Consider the following 17,236-nt stretch of genomic DNA (forward strand, 5'->3'; position numbering starts at 1 on the left):
GAAGTAATTAGACCAGTGTTGAAGCAAAACATGTTTTTCGGGGTCTTGTGTAAGATTTCAGTCAAATACCAACCAGCAGCAGGACATCCTCACATGCCACAACACATACAACACACATTCCCCACCCAGGTGCACACCTTGGACTTCATTATACTTTCATCATTTTGCGACACCGCTCATGGCCTGAAAAGACACCCTGGCACGCCAAAATGAGTAACCCACGCCCGCCCGACCGCTCCTGTGGCCGCAGGCCGAAAGAACAACAACAAAAAAAGCACGTCACATCTACGAGCAGATGCATTGGACCCTGTTCATCTCTGAGCTCATTTTTAAACATCGCAGCGGAGACATAAAACCCTCCCCGCGCCCTGGTCGCCCTGGCAGACGCCCCCCGCCTCCCTCCTGTGACGCTCAGCCCAGCGTTTTTTTCTTTGAAAAACTCCTGCACTATAAACGACATCGACTCCGGAGACATGAACTCGGGGGGACCCGAGCCCCAACCGGAGCCTCCCTCCAGCGGTCCCGACCCACACGGAACGGTACGGCCGTCGGCCACGACGTGCCTTAATGACGGGGTTGGGGCGGCCGGCGGCTTCAGAGAACCCGCTCCCAATCTGGGGCCCAGCCCTTGTGCCGCTGCGGGTCCCGGGTTGTTCCCGCCGCGCTCGCCTTCGACCGCGCCCCGCCCCGCCCCGCCCCGCCCCGCCCCGCCCGGCCCCGGCCCCGGTCGACTCGGGTTCGCCGGCGAGTTCGACGTTGCCTCCGTGCCCTCGGAAGGAGCCTCGTTTTCTCCTGCTCCGGCAGCGTAAGGAAGCCCCTTAAGCTGTGTCTAAGTTCGAGATTCAAGATGTTTGCCGTCACTCCGGTTGTATAAGTACTCGTGTGAAATTCCTCGGTTGGGAGGCTCCGGTACATATAATTATAAAAACACAAACTAAAAAGCAATAGGTATAACAGCAATTAAAGGTGTAATCTAATAGCTTTGTGTTGGAGTCTGAGTTTTCAAAGCGCTCTGTCAATTAGTTGCTGGTATGGGCGTGCGGTCTGCCAACATGTTTAAAAACACACATGGCAACCACACAAAAAGCCAGTTCTGCTGTGGTTCAATGTGAACTTCATTCAATTAATTGTCTTCATCTGTTTGGCCAATTCAGTAAATGAGTTTGAGATTAATGTGTCGCAAAGGGCACATTTCACTCTGATTTACTTATTTATTTATTTGTTTTATCTATCTATATTTTTTTTGGGGGGGGGGTCTGTCTGTCCGTCCGTCCGTCTGTCTATCTATCTATCTATCCTTATATCAGTCTATTTTTCTATCTATCTATCTATCTATCTATCTATCTATCTATCTGTCTATCTGTCTATCTGTCTGTCTGTCTGTCTGTCTGTCTGTCTCTCTGTCTGTCTTTCTGTTTATCCATCTATCTAACTGAAAACGCTCACACCATTTTATGATTCATATCTATGTATATCCCATGAAACAAGTTAAGTAAGTAATTCATACATTTTCAAGGTGTATGGACTGTATTTAAAATGTGAAAACCTATCAAAGTTTCAACATCCATGAATCACGCCTTCTCCAAAGAGGATTACGTTCGTGTAAGAGAAAAGCCAGGAAGGACACCAGCCAAAGCAACAACCTCTACTTTCAACCTCCTTCTCCTCTGGAATGAAATCCCAAGTTGTAATTCATCTGTAATTCATTGTAATTCATTCCTCCGTCCCCCCGCGGCAGAACTTTACCTTTTTTTTTTTTTTTTTTTACTGCGGTGGCCTCTCTGCGCTGCCATTCAGATGACCTCCTTCGTAGTCCAGCTGGCACAAAATCATGTTGTTCTTGAGGAAAAACTTGTCTCCTACACAAAATCTGCAGGGAGAGGAGAAATATGTAACAAGGCTTTGATATCACCAAAAACCTGCCGTGAGTTATGAGGCGGCCCCCGAGGAAAGAACGGAATGAGTGGCCATTGCTTCAGAAAAGGAGATTTTAACGTTGTCCGTTTATTCACGGGGTCGCTCTTCCTACGAGAGCCGCGATTAACTCCACATTCCGCGCGGAAGACGTTAAAACTGTGCGCGCACGCATTAACAAGACTACGCGATGTTGCACCCTTATTATTATTATGCTCTGATTATAATGTGCGTATAATTAGCTCTGAGCTCACTTGTATCCCTCCGCGGAGAAGTCAAGAGAATCTGATCCCCGCGGCTAATTGCTCCCCTAATCTTACCTCTGGCGGCAGAGCTGACAGGCGAAGCAATCTAAATGGTAGACGTTGTCCCTGGCTCTCATCACCATCTCAAAGGCCGGGATCAGTTTACTGCAGGCTGCACAGTTCCCAGTCACCCCGAAGAGTCTGGTGAGAGAGAGCGGCACAAAAGAAGGACAGAGCAGAGAAAGGAGACCCGGTGAGGTGATGCACCCATGTTCTCCGTCGAGGATTCCCGGTGAATACGTTGGAAACGAGAGTGCACCGAGTTAAAAAAAGACACTGGTAAAACAAAGAAACGAGGCCTCCTTTTAGTCTTATTGAAGACTTTATAGCCGCCCCCGCCCCTCCTCAAAATTGCATACTCAACATTTGTTTCAAATGGCTTGAAGCAATCAAAGGGCGGGGTTCGGTCACGGGTTGTGTATGGACGTGAATCGAGCGCACTCCTCCGTGAATAACATCCTCCCCGAAAATAGGAATTCCCTACGAGCGCCGAAGGAGCCGGCGAGAGCGCGGCCTTAAATAACTCCCATAGGTTCTTATGGGGAATGCGCACGCGGTTCCGCTCCCGCGTAATCTCCCGACGAGAACGCGCGACAACACAAGACCCCTCGTTTGCAACCGCACGTGCGTTCCTCAGGCGAACGAAAAGCGCGGCTAACCCCCCCCCCCCCCCCGGACGCGTCACCGTCCGCGGATCGGGAGCGACGCGGGAACAAAAGGGAGTTGTAATTAACAGAATGTTCCCATCTCACCAGCCTTACACCAGGCACCTGGTGGGCGCGCTCCCCTCCTCCCTAACGAGCGTACGGAGCTCAATGCTAATTCTCTACTAATGGTCCAATTAAAAGAAATCACATGGTTTTAATCCCGCTCTTCAAAGGCTTTCGCTCTGCACCCTCGCAATGATGAGGAAAACAGGAGGCAATCTAGCCAATTTAACTGTCAAAAGGGGTTTTGGTCTCCGAGAGCAGGGCAGCTAATGAGAGACTTAGCCTCAACCAAATCCAGCTGGATTGTACATGAGACTAACACATGAGTTCAGCAATGTGGCTGAAATATCAGGAGTTCCGCCGCTCACCTGACACCGTCCTCCTTTCGCTCGGGGGAGAGAGAGAGAGAGAGGGGGAGAGAGAGCGAGAGAGAGGGAGAGAGGGAGAGAGAGAGAGGAGAATGAAGGAGCGAAAGGAACAAGAAAAAGTTTAGGGTTTTTTTGGGGGGGGTTTGCTGCACGCGAAACAGGGCTGTGACGTCATCCCTTTTTGGTTTTTCGCGACGTCAACGACCGCGAGGGTCGGAAACGTTTCCCTCGTCCCCGCGCCACTCTGGCAAAAAAGTAAACATCAACGTCGAGCGTTTGACTTTCATGGGATGTGACGGGTCGGGGAATATGTGAGAAACAATCGTGAGGAATGTGGATGTTATGACCGAGCAGGAACATCCAGAGCGAGCCCCGACGACAACGTTTCACTGTATCACCATATTACCAGAACCCCCCCCCCCCCCAAAAAAACCCCAGAAGACATCCAGACTCCAATGGCCCGGCTCTAAATACACTCATTCATAGAACGGGTCTGTTCAGTCAGCGCCAAAACAGCCCCGCTCTGGGTTTTCCTTCCGACTCCTCGTGACAGACCCGTCTTTAAGGAGGAACAACGGCCCCTGGACCCCTGGGCCCCTGAGCCCCTGGGCCCCTCGGCCAAGTCCTCGGCCTTTCTGCTTTGGGCAGGTCGGTGGGAGCCCGGCAGGTGTCAGCTCCGCAGCCGAGCGTTCGGAGAAGCTCATTAACGACGGGGGAAGCGCGTGCTCGTTATCTGAGGAGGCGAGGTTCCACTCCGCGGCTTGTTAGTCTCAAACTACCCATCATGCAGTGCGGTGCGGCGCTTTCGAGTGCGGCCGGCTCGGGTGCACGGCGTGTTCCTGAGCCCGGCCTTTCGATCGACCCTACTCTCCTGTCGACTTCTCAACATGCATTCCTGACCCGACGAATAGGAATAGCATGGGAGACGATAGGGAATGTGAGGCTGACGTCACACTGACGGAGCAAGCTGCCATATTTGGGGAATCACTCTCATGGACTGTGAGCGTCGGCCGGCATGTTTGGGTTAAAAGATGCTTGGGAGTTTTGTCAGGTGAAAAGCCGCCAGAGAAAATCTTGCAACCTCGACCCTCCTTTTTCTCCCTTGCTTTCTCCATTTTTGTACGTTTCGTGTATCTTAGCTATTTCCCGGCGCAACTGAATGGAAGCGATCCTCCAAAAATGGCGACCGGCGTCCGTAGCAACCCATAGCAACCGTCAAACTTCACATTTGGTATTTCAACACAATGTTCAGCATTTGCATAATGTGACTGCATTGAGTGTGGCTTATTTCTTCCGCAGTTTTGTTGAAAAATATCTTCTTGCCCTTTAGGAGGCTGTAATCTGCCGATCTAATTAACAGATAATTACCAATATGCCACTAACAGAGTATTTCCAATACCAGATACTGGGCAACAGTGACTGGGTGATAAATCAAGATAATCATTAACTGTCTCTCAGTGGTGTTGCGTCGTGGTAATACACAACTTTGTAGTCTGATTTAAGTGAGAAGACATGACCTATAACTTCTCATGAGATGAGGTCCAACATTTTAGAGGGAGTTTTATTTGAGTGCCAAAAGTAGATGTTACCAATCTGATATCATAGTTGAAATAAGTTTCAATGTGATGAACCCAGGGGAAATCTCTAACATGGGTTTCTGAATCCATACTAGTAGATACACCTGTACCGATAGCCATGTTTACAGATGTTTACACAGATTCTATTTCATTTTATCTATTTTATTTAACTATGTTAAGTTACGTTATTATATATACATATACAATAAATGATTTAATAACACTTTATTCCTTCCCGGATTAAAGAAAATTGAGCATTATACAAATTCCTCCATGCCAACCAGCCCATTTTATTTCTTTATTAGTCTATTATTATTATTATTATTATTATTATTATTATCATCACTAGTATTTGACTGCCTTCTATCAATGCAAAGCCAAAATGTCACAAATAAAGGTTGTTAATCTTATTACTACCGTTATTATTGCTATTATTATTATTATCATCATTATTCTTATTGTCATTATCATGGAACCACCTGTGGACCCCACCTGAGGTAGTCCCTGCGGCAGAGGATCAGGTTGGCCCTGGTGAACAGGGTGGAGCCCTGCTGGCCCAGGCGGCAGTCGCAGCACGCGCACTTCAGACAGTCCTCGTGCCAGAACCGGTCCAGGGCCTGGAGCAGGAACCGGTCCCGGATCAGCCCGTTGCAGCCCGCACAGCCCCGGGACTTCTCCCTCGATCGGAGGGAAACTAGAGACACACCTGCCAAAAAGAAGGAAAAAAAACAAAAAAAACATATGGACAACGGTCGTGCGTGCGCGCGCGCGCGCGTGTAAAGTAAGTGGTTGAGAAACCAAAGCAGAGAAATCAGCCGCAAAATAATAAAGCATATGCTCCGTAAAGCGTTTTGGAAGAGTTGCGTAAGGTCCAGATGTCTCCTCATCAATCTACGGCGCAAAGTCACAATATTGTGCAATCACATGTTATTATTATTATTATTTTGTTTGTTTTTTATTAGCGGAAAGACCGCACATTTATTTCATGTTAAATTAACTTTATGGGTTCACCAAACACGAGGGACACACAGGACACACACACACACAGACACACACACACACACACACACACAGGATAGAGCTGTTTCTACTCACTTTCTTCCTTGTCCAACACCATGGTTTTGGTTATGACAGAAAAATCCAAATAAGAAATTCCTCTCCTCTCCCCCTCTGCTCCTCTCCTCCTCTCCTCTCCTCTCCTCTCCTCTCCTTTCCTCTCCTCTCCTCTCCTCTCCTCTCCTCTCCTCTCCTCTCCCTCTCCTCTCCTCAGACGTTGGGCGCGGAGTGGCGGATCTCTTCTTTCTTCAAAACACGGGACACGCACCGGGGGCGGCTCCAACTTCAGCGGAGCGACGGCAGCGGAGCGACGGGCATCGCGGCGCGGAACCGACGGCGCGACGCGGGAGAGGTGTCACCTCACAGAACGGAGGAGGGGAGGAAAGAGAGAGGGAGGGTGAGAGACGGAGAGAGGGAGGGAGGGAGAGAGAGAGAGAGAGAGAGACCTCCTCCGTGGAACACTGGACCTCGTGTCTCGCTCGGTCACTGTGCGAAATAAAACATAAAAGAAAAAGGGAAAGGAATCCGCCGCATCTGAGCCCGGAACTGTGGGATCCGCTCCTCCTCCTCCTCCTCCTCCTCCTCCCCGCTGCTCAAACTCCCACACTCAGAGGGTTTTGTGCTAATTATATCAAGTGATTATTCTGGGATGCGACGAGGCGCCTCCCCCTCTTTGAATCAATTATTCAGCAGCACGCAGCCCGAGCCTGAGGAGCCTCGGAACGAGCTGATTCAACTCCAAGGACACCAATTATCCCGCACAACACACGCCCTGCGCTGCTCGCTGCGTGCGTGCGTGTGTGTAGGTGTATAGGTGCGTGCGTGCGCGTGTAGGTGCATAGGGGTGTGCGTGCGTGTGTGTGTGTGTGTGTGTGTGTGTGCGCGCGCGAGCGAGTGGTTACGGGGAGAGAGGGAGGAGGAGCGAGAGGGAGACAGGAGACTGGGGGAGACGGAGAGAGGGTGAGCGAGAGAGGAGGAGAGAGGGAAAGGGAGAGAGAGAGAGAGAGAGAGGAGGGAGAGAGGGAGGGAGAGAGGGAGACAGGAGGGAGGGAGGTGGAGTGAGCGAGGGGGGAGAAAGAGAGAGAAAGGGAGGAGAGAGAGGAGGAAAGGGGAGGATAGGGGGAGACAGAAGGAGTGAGTGAGAGAGGAGGAGAGGGGGAACGGGAGCGAGAGAGAGGAGGAGGAAGAGAGAGAGACAGGAGAGGGGGGGCGGGGAGAAGGAAAGGGAGAGAGAGAGAAAGAGACAGGAGGGAGAGGGATAGAAGGAGAGAGGTGGAGAGAGTGAGACAGCGGGAGAGAGGGAGGTAGGTGGAGTGAGCAAGGGGGGGGAGAGGAGGAAAGGGGAGGATAGGGGGAAACAAGGAGTGAGTGAGAGAGGAGGAGAGAGGGAAAGGGAGCGAGAGAGAGAGGAGAAAGAGGAGAGGAAGGAGAGAGAGGGAAGTGAAGAAGACAGCGGGGTGAGGGAGAGAGGGACGGGAGAGGGTGATGGGGAGAGAGGGGTGGATAGGGGGAAAGGGAGAGAGAAAGGAAGATAGGAGAGAGAGAGGGATAGAGTCAGAGCGGTGGAGAAAGGATGGAAAGGGAGAGACTGGGGAGAGTTAGAGGGATAGAAGGGGAGAAAGAGAAATAGCACAGAGGGAGAGGGGGAATGGGGTAATAAAGAGAAATGGAAAGAAAAGAGTAAAAGAGAGGTACAAGATAGAGCGATGGGGGAGAGGGGATGGAAAGGGAGAGATATGGGGATAGAGTGAAAGAGAGAGATAGTGCGGAGGCACGGAGGAAAACAGAACTGGAGAGGAAAGTGTAATAGATCGAGGGGGAGAGATAGAGGGAGAGAGCGGATAGAGTGAGAGGAGGGAAAGGGAGAGAGGAGGGAGAGGAGAGAGTAATAGGGGGGGGAGGGAAACAGGAATGGAGAGGAAAGTGAAAAAGAGGGGAATAGAGAGAAAGAGATAGAGGGATGGTAGAGTGAGAGGGGGAGAGAGAGAGAGAGCGAGAAGAAGGTGGGGGCGATATGGGGGAGAGGAGGGAGCGATGGAGGGAGAAATTGAGAGGGGAAGAGATGGAGGGATGATCGTGGGAGAGAGGAAAAGGGAAAGAGTGAGAGATAAGAGGGAAGGGGAGAGCAGAGGGAGCGATAGGGGGAGAGGGGATGGGTGAAAGAGACGGAGGGAGAGAGGGGGAGAGAGGGAGACAGAAAGAAAGAGAGAGATGGGAAAGGGAGAGGGGAAGAGGTGGAAAGCTAGAGGGAGAGAGGGAGCGAGAGTGGGAGGGAGGAGAGGGAAATGGAGAGGGGAAGAGATAGAGGGACGGGAGAGTGAGAGAGAAGAGGGAAGGGGAGCGAGATACGGGAGACAGGAAAAGCGAAAGACGGAGAGGGGGTAAGAGAGTGAGGGAGAGAGAGAGAGAGAGAGAGACAGTGGTATTTGTTCCCTTCGAGCAATCACCAACTTTGAACCCCGAATCGCTCCGTCACTCCGCCACTCCACCCCTCCGCCCCTCCGCCACTCCACCCCTCCGCCCCTCCACCACTCCACCCCTCCGCCTCCACTGACAGAAGTGGAGCATGTTGCGTGGCTCCACATGGCGGCCCGGCAGCGTCCTCCACCCTGCCCATGCCGCTCTGCGGAGGAGCAGGCCCCTCACATCCTGCCGCCTCCAGCTCCTCATTAGAGCGCCGCCATAAACAACCGTTCCCCCAGATTAGGTCACACTAATTAACCGACGCCATATTCCCTCATTATCCGCCCTCTCATCTGATCGCCGGCCGCCAAGACGGCTAACGATCAACACGCTAATTAATCAACTTATGGGGCGCGCGAGGAGCCCGGCGTTCATTTGCGAGGCACATGGGAGCTAATTAGTTCAATTATTAATGCATCTAATTAAATGGATTGGTTCGGTAATCATTGTTACAATCCCGTCCGCCATTGGCAGCCATGATAAATGGAGGTGCATTAGCGCGGCCCCTCATTGTGTCCGCCTCGGCATCCATCAGCGCGGCCGCCATCTTGGAATGTGCATTACACCCCCGGCTCGCGGGCGGCTCCATTAGGGTAATTGTGCTAAAAGGAGCCTCTCGCTGACATTAAAGGTGAGTGCGGGGGGCGGCGGCGGTGGGGGTTTTTTCTTTTTTTTTGGTTTTGTTTTTTTTTTGGGGGGGGGGGGGGGGTTCTAATTAGCAGTCTGCGAATGGAGGAAACCTTTCTGGCCATCTGCTGCGGCTGCCACCCTGTCCTCAGCGAAAAGGGCAGAGACGCCGCCGCGTTTCGGTCGGTGTTTTGTGGAGGGAACTTTGCGGGAGTCTATGCAGATAAATCGCCGGCGTCCGCGTCTGGTGCGTCGGGGCGGCGGGCGCGACGCCGTGCGCCGGGGTTTGTTACAAATACTGAGCTGCGGCGGGGCGGGGGTGTCTTTTGGCAGGAGCCCCAAACTGTAGCCCGCTGTAAAGACTTAATGAGCAAATTCACTTTTTCATGCGGACATTACGATAATTGGCTACACGGAAAGTATTACCTATGACCAATGGCTGCCAGCTTGAAAAGAACAGCTGCAAATTACTGCCTTTCAGCAGCTCCGCGGCCAAACCACCCACCGAGGTCAGGGGAGGCTAATTGTGTCTGCAAAGTTGCTAGTTTGACTTCTGTTCCGTCCGGGTGGAGGCGGTGAGGGGGGTTGGGGCTCTTATCTAAGACCAATTTCCAGCCCGGCCCTTACATGCCAGAGAATTAATAGCACGGCTTGTAAGCAAACGGAATAAAGTTTGTTGCCATAGCGACCTGACAACAACTTCCCCTCTGAAAGGCGGCCCCCTACAACCGACTCAAGGGGGGTGGGGGGGGGGGGTGTAAATCTCATATTTGGAAAAATGTCTCGCATATGAATTCAGATCTTTATCAAGCATATATACATCGTACATATGCACGCTGTCACGTTCACTATGCGCGGCATCCCGTCTCCCTCTGCTGGCGGCGGGGTCCGCCTTTCCCGGCGGAAAACGCCAAGTTCGACACGTGAAGGTGGCGGCGGGGATTTGTACCGCGCCACACGTCGCGCCGCGCGTTCCGACCTGTGCGTACGTATCAGGTCGCAGCGTATGAATCCCGTTCGGGAGAAGAATCGGTCCTCGAATGTGGGAGTTGTTTTTGAAGAGGCATCACCGTCAACGTCTCCGCGGTATAAATGGGAAAGGGCGTAAAACAGCTGCTGTGCTCGATAAGGATACGTTGAATAATCTGGGGTGGTTTGTTTGTTTGTCCCCCCCCCCCCCTCACAGAAATGCTTTCGCAGCAGTAGGTCTTTGCGTTTGTCTTGGAGATGGGTAATATAAGGTTATTTTTTCTTTCTCTCTCTCTCTCCTCTTATTCATTTATAACTTGGCAGTTAATAACTTCGCTCTTGGGCAGCGGAGCACATAGCGCGCCGCAAATGAAATCATTCGATCGAAAAGGGGGGGGTGGGGTTCGATAAAAGCGGCAACATCACTCCCTCTCCCACTAAAAAACAAATAAAAAATATAATATGAATAAAAAGGGAACCCTGTGATTAATCAATTTCGTTTCGGGCGAATCAATTTAAAGTCCAAATGAACACTTTAACAGCCCCTAATGGACCACAGTCGACAGCTTTGCGCAAGAGTTAGAGCGCGGACACAGATGTTTGGTCCGAAACACGAGCGCGAATTAGAATCAGATGCTCCGGGAGGGGGAAACAATCCCAGCTCCTCGGTGGGCCCGTTACGGCCGCTCCGTTTCGGTGGAAGTTCGGGTTATTGGACGCGAACCAATCCCCTGTCCTCCCGGCTGAGCCGTGGACTTTGAGATTGGAGCGGGGATGTGCTCGCCAGCTGTGAGATTAAGGGGGAGGCAGCTGATCGATGGCCTCCGCGATTGGCCCCTCGCTGTGCCCCGGTAGCGTCCAGTCGCCGTGGTCGGGCGGTCGTCTTTCGGCCGGGCCGAAACCAATTCCTCCCTCCACGCGAGGGGCCAAATAAGATCACTGACCAGAAGCTCCGAGGCCGCGCTCTGAGATTCCATCTCCGTCTGTCTCCGCCCCCTCGGCCCTCTGGAAAAATTAGAACAAAAGCCCGTGTGTGTGTGTGTGTGTGTGTGTGTGTGTGTGTGTGTGTGTGTGTGTGTGTGTGTGTGTGTGTGTGTGTGAGAGAGAGAGAGAGAGAGAGAATTCAAATCAAAGATTCCTCTGCGGTGCGTTTTACAGGTTTTTTTTGTACTCTTGCATGGACTGGTATTCAGAGTGCACCGTTTATCGACACGGAGGACCGGCACACGCGGGATGCATATTCTTTAACATACTAAAAGAAAACAATTACACACAATACATTGTTTCGCCGTGTTTTACCTGCCACACCCTGGTGTCGTTGCTGTATGCTTGACTTTATGTTGCCTATTGTTTTGCTTTGAGCGCGTGGCAGCGTATTTACTGTCAATTTACTGTCAATTTACCGTGCAGGTGGGTACCAATTCAGATGCTTTGGCCTTTTACTGCCGAGAAAACAGTATCAACTTTCTCGTCTTAAATGGCAAAAAAAAACAAAAAAAACAAAAACCCAAAAAACAGCAGAGAGGAGAAGCATCATCCAGAGGCCTGAAAAGGCAGCCATGCGTCCTGACCCTCTCACCCCATCTAGTGGACACAGATGGGACACGTCTTCAACTTCCTCAAAGAACTTAAGAAAACCTGAATCTTTCCCTCTCTCCCTCTCCCTCTCTCTCTCTCTCTCTATTTGCCTGCAAACCTGCTATTTTTAGCCATTTACACAGGAAATTCCACTCTATAGAGCTTTGGAGAGATGCCTTCTCTCACAGCCATCTCATTAAAACAGAAGCCCCACTGAAAAAGTGAAAGAGGAGCCTTGTTAGCGATGTTTTTCTTTAATTTCCTCCAGAACATATCATGTTTTTACAGTATTTACCGGACGGAACCGACAGAAAACGAATTGCATGGAAAATGAAGATAATGTTTTAATGGTTAAAGGGTACATCTTTTCCGTGTGACTTTATTATTACAAAACTAATGGTATGACATATTTTACCCTGCACATTGTATTGACATCATCATCATCACATCATCACGCGCACACACACATACAGACACACACACACACACACACACACACACACAAACTTATTTATACACAGACTCATTCCCAGCAAACAGATTTGGAATGGAGATGCACACAAATAAACAGTAATAAACAAAACCATGCAAAAATATGAAAACAGAACAACACAACAAAGTGTTTCGCTGATCAAAACGACGCCGCGTGGCGTCTCCTCTCACTGCGGCCGGAACCGCACACCTCCCCTCCCCAGACGGCACACGAGCGCCTGTTTTCCCGAAAGGCCGGGGATCGGAACGGCGGCTGTGGTTCCTGAGCTGTCGATCTACCGCCGGCGACGCAAGCTGCGGAGGAGAATGTGAACCCCCCCCCCGATTACTTTTCACCACCGTCAGAAACACCCCGGCTTCTCCAAGCACTGAACGAACAACAAAAATAATGAAAGTTCTGCGACGCCGCCGTCGAGACGAGCCGAAGCGCCCGTCTCCCCTCCAATCCACCCGGCATCACACGGACTTCCTCCGTTTCCCAAAGACGTTGTTGATGAGCTTGGCCATGGACTTGGAGCCGCTGTAGCGCCGGCGGTCGGCCCGGTACTTGAGGTGCTCCATCGCGTGGCGTATGAGCCGGGTGAAGAGGTTGGCGATGTCCTGGTAGCCCTCGGCCGCCGACACCTCCTGGAAGTGGCAGCGGCTCTCCTGCGCCAGGTGGCGGCCCTCCTCCTCTCCCACCTGCCGGGCGTGGCACAGGTCCTGCTTGTTGCCCACCAGGCAGACCGGCACCTCCACCTCCCTGGGCGCAAAGTCAGTGTTCTACTAACTTCTTCAGGTCCTGAGTCAACAGCGTGCTTTGATTCAAATAAGAAGTGTGCGTCTCTCACCCTTTGCAGTTGTCTGTGCGTGTCTCCCTGATCTGCCGGAGGATGTTCTCGGCGATGACGAAGGACGTCCGGTCGCTGATGTTGTACACCACCACGAAGCCGTCCGCCCAGTCCACCGGTTCCTCCATGATGCAGCGGGCCTCCGTCCCCTGTCCGGGACAAGGCGCCGTCTCAAAGTGGGCCCTTTGAGCGCTCGGGGCTGTATCCGCCGGTCGCCCTCGGTGCAGGCTTCCACGGTTGTGTACATGCAGGACTTTGTTCGGAGGCGCTTTTCGGGGGATTAAATCGGCCAATTTTGTTCATAACGGAAGCTTCTGGTTATTTGGGGAAATCTCTCTTGCGCTTCCGCCGTAATCCTCCGTACCGTAGGGTTCAAGAGGTAAACCCGCGCCTGCAGCCCTGACTATTCTACGGCTCACGCCGCGGCCCTATTGCGCTTCGGTTCCCGTTATGAGTCGGCGCCCGAATCTCTGTGGTGAGAAAAAAGTCGGATCAGAAAAAGCATACGGGCCGAGCACACGTCCGTGGCCCTCAAACGCAGGTGTCCCTCTGCCGTAAAACTCCATTGATCTCCCGCCCCTCCTCTCTGCCTCTCTCTCTCTCTCTCTCTCTCTCTCTCTCTCTCTCTCTCTCTCTAAAATACCGACTTTTTGCGGTAAAAGGGCCTCTCGGAGGTCTTCCGGCCGCGTCGGCGGGTTAAACGAAGGAGCCATGCAGCCTACGTTGCCTCAGGGCACTCCGATAAAAGCCGTTCGGATTATTAAAGCCATTGCGCGGCGTGGACCCCGCACCTGCCCGCCCAAGGTAAACATGGTGGAACCGGAGTTCACGCCGGGTCTTTGGCGAGTAGGCTAGGGCAGGCCAGGTCGTTTTGCACGTTTTCCAACGAGCCCGTGAACGCGCGACTCCGTGAATCCAACCGTTATACGTTGCACGTATACGCCTGCCGGTGCTTGCTTTATCGTAATCAAGACTTTTGGGGACCGCGGCGTGTAAAAGGTGTGTTGTACCTGGGAACAAGGGTCGAAAACCTCCAGGTTCAGCTGTCTGCCGTCGATTGACAGTCTCTTGCGGTAGAGGGAATCTGGGAAGAGGCGCAAAAATCAAAAAAGGAACAAAACCCCATAATATATATAACCCAACATACAACAAAATGTCTGTTTGTCTTCCTTCTGCTTTTATGCGTTTTATGTGTAAATTGTTTCTACTGATCTTGTTTCCTCTTCAATGTGGATATTTAAAAAAAAAAAAAGTCATACACAACATTTGCTGTCGCTTATGAAACTAAGTGGTTGTTAAAGTCTCCATCAACTCCTTGGCTTACATTTCATGCATTTTGCGGTTTGTATCTTATTTTTTCACTTATCTGTGGTTTGAAGTCATTTCGTTTCTACTAGTTTCTCTGTGTGAGGTAAAAGAAGAAAAAAAACAGTAATAATAAAAACTGGTCCCGTCAGTGTTTTACGAAGTTACCACCTGAGAAAGGTTAGCGCCTCGGCCCGGCTTAACTGTGAACTCACTGGTGTTGGAGGCGTATTCGCCAATGAAGCGTCTGGTCAGGAAACGCACCAGGACAGCTGGAGGAAACAGATGAAATAATAATAAAAAAAGGAAAAAAAAAAAAAAAAAAAATGAATCATGGCTTCATTACACGCTCATCCCTCACAGGTGGCAGCGCTGGGATAAAAAAAAAATAATAATAATAAAAGAAAACGTCTCTCGCACGGATTTGCGCGGGGTGCCAGCGGTCTCCGGGATCCGAGGGGTGAAACTATAACCGCACATGAAAGTGTCTGGATGCTTTCGCCTGCAGCGGCGTGTGCATATTTGGCAAGCTAAGTGGTTCTATTTCCTCCTCTGCTTCCCCTCCAGACGGCGAGCGGCACACTGAGCTCACTGTGCGACGGGGCTGCGGTTTGGGCCGCCGACAATCCATTTCAATCAGGAGCTATGGTTTCTTTTTGAAAGCTTTCAATAGTGAGCTTTTCGGAGGCCCACGGCCAAAGGGTACAGGCGATGGTGGAGGTTGGTGGAGCACAATGGAGCTCTCACAGACACTGACACACGGGCGCGCGCACACCTACAGATACACACCTACAGCGCTGCAGGTGCAGAAATGTGCGGACAAACTAAAATCGATGGATGCATTTACATGCACGCACACACACACACACACACACACACACACACACAAACCCCATCTAGAATAAACCAAGCACACTGTACATGATCTTTGTGTTTTTAGTTCTGCCATAGACCTTGCTCTGAAGGCGCTGAGTGACGGCACCCGCACTCCATCTCCAGAGTATACGCAGGCTCTGGTTTCTGAGGCCCAAGGTCGCGCCAAAAAGAGCCGTAACATGACTTGTGCCCGGGAGCAAACGGCTCCCGAGCGAACGCAGAGACAGATCTGCACTCTGTATTCATATCCATTTGCTGATACCTTTTTTTTTTATTTTATTTTTTTTATTTTTTTTTATCAATGGCCACCCGTTGTATTAGGTGAGTAGTGATTACACACACCGTGTCTTGTTGTTGTCGTTTCCTTTCGATGTATTCTCATATTTGTGCTCAACTAATTCCCTTCGGTGGAATAACGCCGCATTCATTCAACTCACATGTACAATACTCACATTCCGGGGAAAAAAGGCATCCCATTTTGCAAAAGGAACATAGGAAACCAAAAAAAAATCATAAACAACATTCACTGTCTGACTCAAGGACATTGAGAGAAGGGCTGAACTCACAAACACACACATCCACACATGCACAAGTACACACACGGTCCCAGGCGACATGCACTGCTACAAACAGTGTGGAGCTCCGAGTGCATTGCCACGGTAACGGGGATGGGGCGGGGAGAGGGGGGGGTGGGGGCACCGGGGGGCGTCCCATTGTTTTATTGAGCACTTAAACAGACGAGAGCCAGACAGTCTGTAGCTCCCCAGCAGAGACTAAATACTGACACTCAACACGACCAGATGCAGCCAAAGCAGCTCAGCGAACTTCCCATGCTGTTGTTGGTTTTTGCAACAGGAGAAGGACGGCGTCCCAAATTGATTCGATGGCGTACGAGTAGCTGTGGGTTGTTCACAACATTCAAGGGGAGTCGAACTGGCCGACGCGTTGAGAAACCCTTTTGATGTTTATTCGACCAGAGTGCGGTGACCGATGTGCCCGTCAACGCAATGGTGATTCAAAATACTGTAGAAAATAAATGTGGCCTTCAAAAATGGGAGTTTTGGAGTTTTCTATTAAGGACTCAATTAAAGGCTCTTTGTTACTTTTTCTGCAAAGGCAAAACTAATTATTATCTAGAGATTTTCTGAGCCTATTAGAGGAGATGTGGAGGGATCATATTTATTTTAAGTAATAATGTTGTAGTCAGGGTCACTCAAGGTACGACCAAGACAAAGTCCAAAGACGCATGGGAACGGTAGCCGTCAATGTGGGCACGGTAACGGTCGTGCCGTACCATCAAGGCTTGATGTCAATGCAGCACATTTGCATCAGTTAGTTTGTCTGTTTAATTGCATTTATTCAGTGGATATCATCAATTTGTGCATGTAATATCAGAACCTTGTGAAATGTAATATCCATTAATGCGAAACTTCTCTTGAACTCTTGTCTATTGTATTGTGCCGGAATACTTAAATTATTGGTCAATATATATATATATATATATATATATATTTTTTTTTCATTCCAAGCACACAACTGAAATAGATTATTTTCTTTCTCTCCTTTTATGTTGAAAGATTCCATTTTTAATTGTGAAATTCACTTCACGCAGTTTTGGACTCTTGTCTGAAACTGAGAGTCAGGTCCGAGTCAATACACTGTCAAGTCCAAGACGAGGCCGAGTCCTTCAAAATAACAGCTTCAACCTGTCCAATGTGGAAAAATCTGGGGAGGACAAACACAAATTGCCTTTGAGCAAGGCACAGTGCCAAAATACCATGAGAGCTAAATAAGTGATATGATATGTTGATATGTTATCAGTTAAATCTCTCTCTATACCCACCATTGCAAGGCAGGCAAGAAAACTAGAGCTGACTCATCTGTGAGCCTTCACTGGCTGTGAAATACATCATTTACACAAATCAATGTGTAGCTCTCAGATCTGCGATATTTACACTGTTTGAAAATATTTTTCAAACTACCTGGCGAGTTGGATTCTAGTCATCTGGATCATAATTGAAGGAAAAAAATAAAAAATAAAAAGTGTTATCCATTAGTTATAGAGTAAACTATGGTGAATATATTTACCAGTAGGTATTAGGTTAGAATTCATGTTAGATGACCATTTTTCATGTCCACCATATTTTTGATATTGAATATATATTG

At 50.1% G+C, this 17,236-nt stretch overlaps 2 protein-coding genes across 3 annotated transcripts in view; both read right to left on the reverse strand.

The window, feature by feature from the left end:
• Positions 1 to 1,619: 1,619 nt before the first annotated feature.
• Positions 1,620 to 6,135, reverse strand: LOC307231232 (rhombotin-1-like). The gene is made up of 4 exons (XM_080001848.1): positions 5,970 to 6,135; positions 5,367 to 5,580; positions 2,235 to 2,360; positions 1,620 to 1,870 (listed from the first exon to the last, which is right to left on the reverse strand). The coding sequence occupies exons 1-4, from the start codon at positions 5,989 to 5,991 to the stop codon at positions 1,765 to 1,767; spliced, it is 468 nt and encodes a 155-aa protein (XP_079857974.1). The 5' UTR covers positions 5,992 to 6,135; the 3' UTR covers positions 1,620 to 1,764.
• Positions 6,136 to 11,866: 5,731 nt separating this feature from the next.
• Positions 11,867 to 17,236, reverse strand: part of rerglb (RERG/RAS-like b) — a 6,205-nt gene continuing 835 nt past the window's right edge. The window contains exons 2-5 of one of the 2 annotated variants that reach the window (XM_080001827.1): positions 14,410 to 14,466; positions 13,900 to 13,973; positions 12,890 to 13,038; positions 11,867 to 12,797 (exon numbers count right to left, since the gene is read on the reverse strand). In XM_080001827.1, coding sequence (XP_079857953.1) covers positions 12,401 to 12,797; positions 12,890 to 13,038; positions 13,900 to 13,973; positions 14,410 to 14,466 — 677 coding nt within the window. In that variant the 3' untranslated portion in view covers positions 11,867 to 12,400. Of the gene's footprint in view, positions 12,802 to 12,889; positions 13,039 to 13,899; positions 13,974 to 14,409; positions 14,467 to 17,236 lie in introns of both variants that reach the window. The other variant, XM_080001828.1, reaches the window with a different exon arrangement.

Source organism: Zeus faber (genome assembly GCF_960531495.2).
Source record: "Zeus faber genome assembly, chromosome: 6".
In the NCBI taxonomy this organism is placed as follows: Eukaryota; Metazoa; Chordata; class Actinopteri; order Zeiformes; family Zeidae; genus Zeus; species Zeus faber.

Excerpts from the sequence above, each read along its gene's own strand:
- LOC307231232 (XM_080001848.1), bottom strand. The coding sequence starts at position 5,991 with ATGGTGTTGGACAAGGAAGAAA. Across the intron at positions 5,581-5,969 it reads GGTGTTGGACAAGGAAGAAA|GTGTGTCTCTAGTTTCCCTC; the intron begins GTGAGTAGAAAC and ends TCTTTTTGGCAG. Across the intron at positions 2,361-5,366 it reads TGCCGCAGGGACTACCTCAG|ACTCTTCGGGGTGACTGGGA; the intron begins GTGGGGTCCACA and ends CTCTCTCACCAG.